Here is a 12063-nt window from a genome sequence, read left to right on the forward strand (position 1 = left end):
GGCATCAAATAATTAATTAGATGAGTACGAAGAACACCAAGAAACCCCCTTTAGACAAATGACTTTCTACTTTGAGAAGAATAACCAACATGAGTACGATTCTTTAATCCATTTTTACACTACTCAATCATTTCTCTCTCTGTTCTTTAGTGCTTCATCGTTTTAAAATTCCCTTGTTCTAATTCTTTAGCAGCGATTGAATATATACTTTTGAAAATATTTAAAATATGCATTCGATTTAAAAAAAAAAAATATGTATAATCTTCTTGATTTGGTGTCTGGAGTGACGTGACACCAGACACATCCGCGATTTCCGACCATACACTAATTACCTGTATCATTTTATGATGGATGGTTCTGAATTCAATGAAAAGTGAGATTAAAATAAACAATTTGAGCTTAAACTGATCCTTATTATTTCCGACCAGACACGAACGACTTCTATCCTTTTATGAATATTTAAGATTAAATTATGGTTCGGTCCATACGGGTTCGGTCTGGGTTCCCATTTTGATTTTGGAATCAAACCCGAATAAATGATTTTGATTTCTCGGTTCATTGGGGGATGATTTTCTACAATTTGGGCCCGCTTGAGTACTGTTACTTCGGTCTTGTTCTGTTAATTTTCTTGAGTACGAAGTCAAATCATAGTTCTCTGTTAGTTTGAACCCCTGAATGTGTAGAAGAACGTTGATATAAATTTGATTTGTAGAAGATATACGTACATACATGTTATTTAAGTGCAGTTGTTGGTAATATATTTTTGGTGTCAGCAGTGTGGTTCGTCTTCAGTGAAGAGGCAATCGATCTGTTTGATGATATTACTGAAAGGCATAAATGGCGTTCTTTGAAGCGGCTTCGTGTAAATTCGTCCCGTTTTCTTCACAATTTACCAAAAAGATCTCATCTTGTTCGTCAGGATCATTATCAAATTCTGAAGATATTGTGTTAGCTGCTATTTCGATCCTGAAACACCATCGCTCAAAATCCCGGTGGTCCAATCTCCGGTCTCTGCTAGGTGGGAAAAACTGCCGCCTCACGGCTGCTCAGTTCTCGGAAATAGTCCTCCAACTTCGGAACACTCCCCACCTTTCATTAGGGTTCTTTAATTTCACTCGCAATCACTCCCTCTGCTCCCACACTCTGTTTTCTTATTCTACTGTTATCCACATCCTTTCTCGCTCCCGGCTTAAATCCCAGGCTCAAGCTCTGATGAAATCGTCAATGATTGTGTTTTCTGAAGCTCATCACCAAGAATATTCAACCCCAGTTGCCCTTTTTGAGGCTCTGATAAAAACTTACAGAGTTTGCGATTCGGCGCCTTTTGTTTTCGATTTGTTAGTCAAGGCCTGTATAGATGCTAAGAAGATTGATGCAGCTATCGAGATCTATAAAATGCTGAGGTCCAAGAATTTGTTATTGAGAACTAGTACTTGTAATTCTTTGATTGAATTTGTCTCAAAAGGTCGAGGTTGTTTTCCGATGTACGATTTGTATAAGGATATTTTTGGTCTCGATGATGATGTGGGTGGAAAAGGGTGTAATGGGAAGAGTGTTGTACCGAATGCAGCCACATTTAATGTTGTTATGGTTGGATTTTACAGAGAAGGGCTGCTTGAGAAGGTGGTGGAGGTGTGGCAGGAAATGGAGAGTTGTGGTTGTGTGCCCAATGCGTATGGATATTCAATGTTAATGGCAGTGTATAGTGAAGATGGAAACATGGAGGATGCAATGAAGGTAAGGAAGGAGATGGAGAATAAATGCATAAAGTGTGATGCTGTGGTATACAATACAATTATTGGAGGATATTGTCGGCTTGGAGAGGTAGGGAAGGCTGAGGAAATATACAGGGAAATGGTGACAAATGGTACTGAGAGTACATGTACAACTTTTGAGCATCTTATAAATGGGTATTGTAAAACAGGAGATGTTGATTCTGCCATGTTGTTGTACAAGGATATGTGTAGGAAAGGTTTTATTCCAGAGAACTTAACTGTTAATGGAATTGTCAGAACGCTTTGTGACAAGTATAGAGTTTCTACAGCAATGACGTTTTTGAGGTTGCTAGGAAACAAACATGGAGTTGTTCTAGAGGATGAGAATTATGTGCGGTTGATAAGGGCAACTTGTCAGGCGGGAATGATGGATGAGGCTTTGAGGCTTCAGGCAGAGATGGCTGTGAAAGGGTTCGAACCTGATTCAGAGATATATGGTGCATTCATTGATGGGTATATGAAAATAGGAAATGACACGATGGCCTGTAAGCTGAGAAATGAAATGCTCGGGCAGCAAACGTCATAGGAGAAGTTGCCAGTAGTAGCAACTTTTTATTGGTGTTGCTATAACAGTAAAACAAAAAAAGGAGCAAGTTTGAGCTAAATGTATTTTTAGGTACAAATTTCATATCACAAGCATATTATATGAAGTTCATTCTCGAGCTTCAATAGCCATTGAGATGCTAGAATCGTAGCTTACACCTTTTCATTGTGTCATTTTGACATGTTCTTTAGTTATTAATAAAAAAATGACATATATGTGTATATATATATATATATGAAACTCTCAGTTGTGCTCATTTTATTTACATGCTACTTTTGATTGTACCGATTCCACTAATATTAGTGTTTTCACGGGGTGCAAAGTCTAGAATCCCTTGCTCATCTTCTTTACCTGAAGCTGAGGATGATTTAATCTTTGCTACATCTGCTGTAAAAAGCCTTTTGTACGGCTATGGAATACTCATTTTTATTTGCTTTTCTGCCCTCTTGTTGCTTCCTCATATACGTTTCTCTACTTTAGGCAGCCAAGGGAAAATTAATCAGGTGATGATGGTTCCTCAGAAATATATAGGACAATTTTGATTAATAGCTCTTGTGAATACTCATTTTAACATGATTGAACAAAATGAGGATCACAACGAGGGGAGTAACCAAAGATTGGACAGACATGAAATTAGCGAAAGAATCCACGAGAAGAAAGCTGTTGCAGAAGAAATTTGGTATCTTGTGCATAGCCTTGGAGGACAAAACGAGGCACCAGCTTTGAGCAAAAGATCAACTATGCTGGCTGTTGAACTTGCTGCCGCTAACACAAGCATTGATAAAACCTATGAATGTGGATTAACTTTGTTACTCAAAACAACTAAAATATCTTATTCTTGCATCAAACTTAGAGGTTAAGGAATTACCAAGTCGCCGAGAATGACGACTAACAATACTCTTGACTGTTGTATTGGGCACTTAGCCAGGATTGAATATCCATCCAGTAGCGCCAAAGTAAAGCTCCATGGTATGGCCAAGCCCATGACAATTACCAAGAAGCTGCAAGATGAGAACGGGACAATGGAAAAGTATGTTACTAATCACTGAAGCATCTTATGCAGCATATAGAAGGCCTCTGGCCTTTACCATTCAGTTTAACAGAGGTAATAAAACCACTTCCCCAACGACCTACTAAAATTTTGATTTGTTCTATTTTGATGTATGCATAAAACATGATGACTTCAAGGCTTTCATGCATTTCATTATGATTTTTTCATACCTCAAAAAGCTTTGTTTCTTTTATATTGAATGATCAACGCAAGTTTATGATATATTATTCATCATGGGGCCAGAATTAACTGCAACTATAATTGCTGTTGTGTGCCAAAATGCAGTTCAATGTTGAAATACAGGACGTGTTGGTGGATTTTGTCCCGCAGTAGCACTATGAATAAATAACAGAAATTTACCTTCGATTATTACTTACTGCATGTATCATAATCTTAGATGGGATGTCAGAGAATTTACCAGAAGGCTGTAAAGCTATAAAACCCAACTCCTAAAGACATGAAGAGAAGAGACGACAAAGATAAGATTGTCTGGCCAATTCTCAAAGCTAGGCTAACACAGGTTCCGATCGACCCTTGAACATATTTCATTGGTATATGTACCGATAACTCGAAATTTACTTATCAAACTCTTGTTCAAACTAATCATGGAAGTTTTGAAAGAATTTTTGTAGATTTTTCCACCCTTTTTATCTCTTTATCATGATTTGAGATCAGTTGGAGCTTCAATGATGTATCTTTGTAAGGGTGAGGCTCTAATGAGAAAAATGGCTTATGGTGGATGCTTAAGCATGAAGAAAGGAAGTTAATTCGACAAAGAAAAATTGTGGTATAAACGAAAGATTTGTGGCAGAATGTTGGGATCACTTTATAGAGGTGTATGTTAGTATATATTACATTGACATTTGGATTTGTCTACTGAGTTTCCAAGAGGGATGAATTTCTTGTTCAAGAAATTTGTTGATTGCACATGTTTTGTAGCATATGGAAGTTATTTTAGATTTGATGAATGAGTACTTGTCCACATTGCTACATAGTTGTCATTGCTTTTTTCTTTTCTGTGCAAATGTTTCTGTCAAAGTGCAAAGATGGCACCATTTTAACATATTGCCTCTCTCACTCTGTCGACAAATGACTAACTCTATTATCTTGCATGCACGTTTATTAGTAAGGGTGGACGTTTGGTTGGATTGGGTTTTTCAAATTCCGATAGTTCGGATCGGGTACCCATCGAACCCGATAGCAAATCCGGCTTCCCGATCCCTATCCGACATTTTTGGGTACCCACCATTATGGCCCTCTTCATTCTGTGGTATTTTTCCCCGAAATCCTCCACTTATTTTTTTTTTTACAAACCAAATATTGGTTGTTTTAATACTTCAACTAGTTCACCATGTTAATTTCTAAAGAAACATAATTAGAAGTTGAGGAATAATTGAGATGAAAGTCAATACAAATTACATGCGTCGATACTCGTTTAACTGATCCATGCATGTCGTGAATAGGTCAGTCGAACCCGCACCATTGTCATCCCTAGGAGAAATTGAATTTAAACCATGACCAATAACTTGCCATTTCTTGCGCAAATAAATCGAGAATAAATAGTTGCTTAGAAATTTTATGTTTAAAAAATTGATTTTTCTTTCTTTACTCTTTAATTGGACATCAATGATTGCAATGAGGTGGAGATAGAGGGGTAGAGGAGATGGAGCTTTCAAAAAGATTGATTTGAATTTTAAAACTAAACGTGTATACACACGTTCATTTTTTGAAAAATCAAAAAATGGAATGATGGATTCGGTGAACACTTGCTATGAAAAATATAGTTTCCCAATAGATTGACATTATTAATGTTATTATTGCCTCGAGTTATCCATTAAAAAATATCAACGTAACAAACCCCATCCATTAAAAAAACAAAGGAAAAAAATTACTTAGTATTTTAACTTTGATTTTAGTGCATTAATTTTAATTTTTTTACTTTTAATCATATTTTGTCGAAGTGTTATGTGACGAAAATTGTTGACCGAGCGAATTGGTTACCTTTTAACCCCACATCTTATCAATTTTTTCTTTCGCAAATTATGAAGCTATGTATAGCTCTCATATACATGCACAAACAATATTCATCACTCTGATCTAAATTAAAACTTGCTTCGCTCAAATTTCAGCAATAAACATTAATGGATGCCCCCATTATTATTTTCTTGTGTCTCTAATCTTAGCATAGTCCTTCTTCACTGGTCGAGCCTCGCGCACCTATTACGATTTTAACCATCAGCCATATTGTCGCCTCTTTCGCTTCAGGAACAACTCACACTCCCAACACCGTTTCAGGGTGAACCCTTTCTCTGTTGCTGTTGTGCCTCCGCCGCCATAAATAACATGCAACTCGCCTTCTTTCTCACTGCCCTTGAGTTGTTATGGTATATTGGCGCTTTGTTGTGGCTTAATTTGATTCGCGAGATTTACGTGGAAAACAACTAAAATTTTTAGGGTAAAAATCACGGGCAAGATGAAAAGAATTTCACTATACGGTGTACAAACACTCACTGTATTTCCAAATAGAACACACACTCTCTTAATACAGGAGAACAAACACCTCACAAATATTATAGAACTAAGCACTCAAATGCTATAGGATGAGAGAAAACTCGAAGAATAGATGATTTCAGAATGAGGGGGGCTCTATTTATAGAACCCCTTGTCCGTGTGAAGACGCGTATAAAACGCGTCGTCTGAAAATTCCTCGTCAAATATGCCAACCCACGTTTTATAAACGTTTTTGTCACCAACCCTAATAAATATATTCTGCCCACTTTCTTTGACAAATCACTTGCCGACATTTCTCCCGCTTGGAGATTGATTGATACCACGTGTTTGCTGGTCTCAAGTCCTTTATATCAAATTCCCTAGCCAACTGTGACTTCAATCCTTGGATCTGATCTTTGTTTGGGCCTGCTACCAATATGTCGTCCACATACAACAGCAAAATGATATAATCATCACCAAACCTCTTGAAATATGTACAAGGGTCTGCACTCAGTTTGTGGTATCCAAGGCTCATATATAGAAATCAAATCTCTTGTACCAATATCTTGGCGCCTGTTTGAAACCGTACAAATATTTGTTCAACCTGCAAACCAAGTTCTCTTTGCTTTTTTGCGCAAAACTTTCTGGCTAAAGCATATTGATTTCTTCTTCAAGATCTTCATGAAGAAATTTCGTTTTCACATCTGGCTATTCTAGATGTAGGTCAAACACCGCACATAATGCCAGAACTACTCTGACTGTTGTAAGCCGAACCATGGGAGAAAATATCTCATTGAAGTCAATGTCTTCTTTCTGAGCATACTCTTTTAATCCATATTGCCTCCTTGCAAGCTTGAGTAGATGTCATGTATTCTGCTTCTGTTGTAGATAACGCCACAATTGTCCGCAGTTTTGAAACCCAGCTTACAGCTCCCCTTGCAAGTGTAAACACATAACCAGTAGTAAATTTCCTCTTATCAGGATCACCTGCATAATCTGAATCGACATAGCCCCTGAGTGTAAAATCTGATCCTTTGTAACATAATGCAGCATTTTAGGTACCTTTAATGTATCTAAGGATCCTCTTGACAGTGATCCAATGCTCTCGTCCAGGATTTGCCATATACCGACTAACTGCTCCCACTGCTTGAGCAATGTCTGGTCTTGTGCAGATCATAGCGAACATCAAACTTCCCACTGCTGATGCATATGATACTCGAGACATCTTCATCATCTCTGCTTCACTGCTAGGGCACATCTCGGAGGATGACTTGAAGTTAACAGGAAGAGGGGTCGATATTGGCTTGCTATCTTGCATGTTGAAGCGTTACAAGACTTTTTTCAAATAATTTTTCTGCGAAAGCCAAATCTTTATGTTACTTCTATCTCGGTAAACTTGCATCCCTAGAATCTTGTTGGACAGAACAAGAGCTATGTTGAGGACTGCGGGACTAGACAAGTCATTTTGGGCAGAAGCAGTCAAAACTGCTTGTTATATTATCAATCATTCTCCTTCAGTGGCGATTGATCTAAAGACTCTGATGGAGATGTGAACTGGGAAGCCGACAGATTATTCTCATTTACATACATTTGGAAGTCATGTGTACGTTCTGTACAATGAGCAAGAAAGATCAAAGTTGGATTCGAAATTCAGAAAATGTATCTTCTTGGGTTATGCTGATGGAGTAAAGGGGTTTCCTTTGTGGATCCTACTGTTCACAAGCTTGTCATCAGCAGAGATGTTATCTTCGAGGAAGATAAAGTAAATGGATACAAAGGCACACTGAATTCAGAAACTAATATATTTCAATTGGAAAATATGACGAACGAAGATCAAAATTCTTGCGAAGCAGTACCAGAGTACGAATAACAAGAACATGCTAAGTCTGAGGTTTCCAATGTGAGACAGTCAACACGAGACAGAAGACCACCAGGTTGGCTTTCAGATTATGTCACTGAATGCAATATTGCATATTGTCTATGATCAGAGGATGATGAGACATCGAGTTTCCACGATGCTACTCAAAGTTCGGATGTATCATTGTGGATGATATCAATGCAAGAAGAGTTGGAGGCATTAGACAGAAATAAAACTTGAGATCTTGTTACACTACCACGACGGAGGAAAGCCATTGGAAACAGATGAGTCTATAAGATCAAGCGTGATGACAATAACTATGTGGAGCGGTATCGTGCTAGATTAGTTGTATCAGATCCTTGGTTTAAAATTTCTTAAAATTCTGAGTATGCTCTGTGGTTGCAGCGTAAACTAATCTTCCACATCAGAAAAGATTTTTTGAGATTTTTTTTATTAAGACGGGATTATTTTGTCTAGTCTACTAAATTGTTGAAAAGATGTGTGAAGATGTGTTTGATTATCAATCAAATCTTCAAGTGAGAGAAATGTTGGGAAGTGATTTGTCAAAGAAATTGGGCGGACTATATTTATTATGGTTGGTGGCAAAACGTTTATAAAACGTGGGTTGACATATTTGACGACAAATTTTCAGACGACGCGTTTTATACGTGTCTTCACACGGACAAGGGGTTCTATAAATATAGCTCCTCCTCATTCTGAAATTATTCCTTCTTCGAGTTTTCTCTCATCCTATAGCATTTGAGTGCTTAGTTCTATAATATTTGTGAGGTGTTTGTTCTCCTGTATTAAGAGAATATATGTTCTCTATAGAAACACAGTGAGTGGTTGTACACCGTAAAATATTATAGTGAAATTCTTTTCATCTTGCCCGCGGTTTTTACCCTAATAATTTTAGGGGTTTTTTACGTAAATCTCGGTGTCCAATTTATTCTTTATTTTCATATTTATTATCTTAAATTACTGTACGCGGGACCAACACCAACACCGATTCAGGGTGAACCCTTTCTCTGTTGCTGTTGTGCCTCCGCCGCCATATATAACCTGCAACTCGCCTTCTTTCTCACTGCCCTTTTGTTATGGTGTATTGGCGCTTTTTTATTTGATTCTCGAGATTAATAATGTTGTCACTGCATTTCAGGGTCTTCTTGTTTCCTGGTTCTGTTGCTGTTACTTTCCTTCCTTGGTTCTGTTGTTACGTTCTTTTTTTTTTTGATGTATTATATCGCTGTTCGAATAATTATTATCACCATAAGTTCAAATCATTGTGTTAGAGAAAATTTGTTGAGGTTTTCATCACATTTTTTGTCGATTAACTTTTCTCATTTTGGTTTTAGTTTATTAATTTGTCAAATTTTGATCTTAATGTGTTAACTTTTAGAGTAGATCTCTTGTGAGACGGTATCACGGATCTTTATTGGTGAGACGAATCAACCATACTCATATTTACCGTAAAAATCAATACTTTTAACATAAAAAATAATATTTTTTTAGATATGACCCAAATAGAATATTCGTCTCACAAAATTGATCCGTGAGATCGTCTCACATGAGTTTTTGTGTAACTTTTAATTTCTTGTTATTTGGTCCAATTGTTGATATGACATTTTCTGGAACGTCAGCAATTGTCGACGTCATGTCAGCTTTTTTTGACGTCACATCAGCATTTTTTTGTGTCGTGTCAGTAACTTTACGAATTAGAATTAAAAACAAAAATTATCAAAGTTATTGCACCAAAATCGAACTTTGAATACTTAATAGATCAAAACTCAAAATAAAATAAATTAAGGAACCAAAAAAAAATATTTTCCCTTTGAAATATTGCAAAAATTTGCGTGCAGCAGTGGGTCCATGCTTGCTAGGAACCGTCGCATTTCCAACAATAACATAGCCACCTGCATATCGCATGACCGCCGCAGTGTCCATACCCGCACGAAATCAAAAATAATGGGTAATCTTCGAATTAGTACACCACAACAAACGGATGCCCGTAGCTACGGTTTATGTAGCAAACGTGCTTGATAAAATTCATATTCAATTATCATGTATTTATCATCTACATATTGTACATCATGTATTATCTCATGCTTCGAACCAAATAGTGCCTAGTAAAATTGATATTCAATTATCTAGTAATAAAATAATTCAACTTTCAAGAGACACAAATGATTAAAAAAGGAGCTAGACATTTTTTCATGGGGTGAAATAAATTTTTCAGAATAATTAATCGTTACAAAATTAACAATATAAATATTGTGTTTAACATTTACTCACTAAATATTAATGATCGTAATTACATTTACTATATTGATAAAATATAATACGAAAATTGGGAAGTATTTTTAATATTGACACAATTACCGATAAGTAGGGATGTAAATGAATCAAACCGTTCGTGAGCTATTCGAAGCTCGATTCGATAAAAACTCGTTTAATGAGTTCGTTAAGATAAACGAACCAAGTTCAAGCTCTACAATATTCGGCTCGTTAGCTCGTGAACATGTTCGTTAGTAAATTCATAAATAATATCTTAGATGAAAAATAATAATTTTGATATTTAATTTATTGATTTAACACATTAATTATGAAGTATATAAAAAAATCTATTAAATTTATTTATTATAATAAATTGACAAATTTTAATAAGAATATTATATTTTTTTCTAAATGTATAATTTATCTTTTAATGAATTTAATGAATATTTAAATATACAATTCATATTTATTGAGCTCGTTTAGGTTCGATAAAAGCTTGAATAAGCTCGTGAGCCATGAATATATTTGTTAAAAAAAAACTCGAGCTCGGCTCGATTATAAACAAGCCAAGCTCAAACATTCAAGAGTTTGGCTCGGCTCGACTCAATTACATCCCTACCGATAAGTTTATAACTATGACGAGAAGTTGAGTACAACAAAAAAAAAGCCTAAATATAGATAAATAGTGGTGCTATGATTACGTAGTAATTTTTTTGTGATTTTTTCTTGCAGTATTGATTGCTAAGAAATTTGTCGTGCAATAAGTATTAGAAACTTTTTACATTCTAGTTCCTTTCAATTCTAAGATAAATTAATTTAGATCAATAGTTTTAGAATTTTTTAAATTTTGCAATATTATTATTTTTTAAACAATTTTCTTATAAATGTATTAATAAACACAATTTTCTTAATGCAAATTCTTGTTTAAATAAGAGGTTGGCCAGAATTTAGAACCTCCCATTCGAATAAGAAATTTTCAAATATTCACAAGCAACAATTTTCCACATTCTTTTTTTGTGGATTGAAATATACTAAATCGTCACTTCACATTAAACTGTATATATTTCCAAAATTCCAGGCATTTTTTTTTATTTCAGAGAAAACAGATAAAAATTGCAGCGAATTTTTATTTCAAAGACAGCCAATATTCCACTAGAATGAAAATGTCGTGCAAAATGGTAATGACTCTAATGAGGTCCATAAACCTACAGAAACATCACTAAAATCCTGAAAACTTGAAAATAAAATCGAACTGCAATTCTATATCTAAAATACCTGCTGAGCTATCTCGTTGCCGTAGGGTTCGAAAGCTAAGGGATTTTGGAAAACGCAAGGAAACTACTACTCACAACTCTTGGATCCCTGTTCCAGCGTGCTCATTCACATCAAATGCATGAAGACTAGACAAGATGGTAAAAATCAGTAAACTCGGTGGTTACGAGGAATCCGGAACCTAATATAAAATCTTGCTATGTTTATTTCATCAAACAAAGTAGTACAGAAAAATATTAGATACCTACACGCTACACCGATCTGGAAAATAGGATAAATGGGTCAGGATCAATGCTTAATAAGTTCCCATTTCGCAATAATATCTTCTTCTTTTTTTTGGTTTTTGACAAGAGAATGGGAAAAAAACAAAAAAAAATCAAACACTAGGTAATGAAATACTTTTCCATTAAAATTGTGTTTACTCATTCTTTTCCCGCTTACCCTCACTTTCCAGCATTTTCCATGAAACTAACAAGGCCTTTAAAATGACTTGGGTCAACATTTACCTTAGCGGTCGAGAAATGGAATGTCCTAACTTGACAAGATTTTTGCGACACAGGGGTGGGGGTGGGGTTTAAGATTTTCACGAATTCGCTACAGCTCACACATGATTTCATATTTACTGAGGTTCATGCCATCTTACGTGCACAATAACTTACAAGCAAACTGATCCATTTAATAATGTATTGACAAGAAATTGTAGGTTATAAACCTCGATACACAGCACACTGTAAAAGTATAGCTCGCACTCGGAGGAAGACACAATATTCATGGGGAGACCGGGGCAAAACTTGATTCT

At 35.8% G+C, this 12063-nt stretch overlaps 2 protein-coding genes across 3 annotated transcripts; one reads left to right on the plus strand and one right to left on the minus strand.

Moving 5' to 3' along the window:
- Positions 1-438: 438 nt before the first annotated feature.
- Positions 439-3289, plus strand: LOC142554227 (uncharacterized). 2 transcript variants are annotated; one of them, XM_075664919.1, is made up of 2 exons: positions 439-2822; positions 2910-3289. In XM_075664919.1, the coding sequence occupies exon 1, from the start codon at positions 838-840 to the stop codon at positions 2299-2301; it is 1464 nt and encodes a 487-aa protein (XP_075521034.1). In that variant the 5' UTR covers positions 439-837; the 3' UTR covers positions 2302-2822; positions 2910-3289. The 2 variants fall into 2 exon arrangements, with proteins under 2 accessions (XP_075521034.1, XP_075521036.1); XM_075664921.1 differs by having other exon boundaries at positions 439-2391.
- On the minus strand, positions 2908-4049 carry LOC142554228 (CASP-like protein 5C3). The gene is made up of 3 exons (XM_075664922.1): positions 3789-4049; positions 3188-3320; positions 2908-3106 (listed from the first exon to the last, which is right to left on the minus strand). Exons 1-3 carry the CDS (start codon positions 3917-3919, stop codon positions 2912-2914), a joined length of 459 nt encoding a protein of 152 aa, XP_075521037.1. The 5' UTR covers positions 3920-4049; the 3' UTR covers positions 2908-2911.
- Positions 4050-12063: the final 8014 nt, after the last annotated feature.

Source organism: Primulina tabacum, chromosome 8 (assembly GCF_025594145.1).
Source record: "Primulina tabacum isolate GXHZ01 chromosome 8, ASM2559414v2, whole genome shotgun sequence".
Taxonomy (NCBI): domain Eukaryota; kingdom Viridiplantae; phylum Streptophyta; class Magnoliopsida; order Lamiales; family Gesneriaceae; genus Primulina; species Primulina tabacum.

What these genes read in the sequence shown, in the direction of transcription:
- LOC142554228 (XM_075664922.1), bottom strand. Translation starts at nt 3,919, where the DNA reads ATGAAATATGTTCAAGGGTCGATCGGAACCTGTGTTAGCCTAGCTTTG. An exon ending in TATAGCTTTACAGCCTTCTG is followed by an intron (nt 3,321 to 3,788) that starts GTAAATTCTCTG and finishes CTCATCTTGCAG; the next exon opens with CTTCTTGGTAATTGTCATGG. An exon ending in TCGTCATTCTCGGCGACTTG is followed by an intron (nt 3,107 to 3,187) that starts GTAATTCCTTAA and finishes CCACATTCATAG; the next exon opens with GTTTTATCAATGCTTGTGTT.
- LOC142554227 (XM_075664919.1), top strand. Translation starts at nt 838, where the DNA reads ATGGCGTTCTTTGAAGCGGCTTCGTGTAAATTCGTCCCGTTTTCTTCA.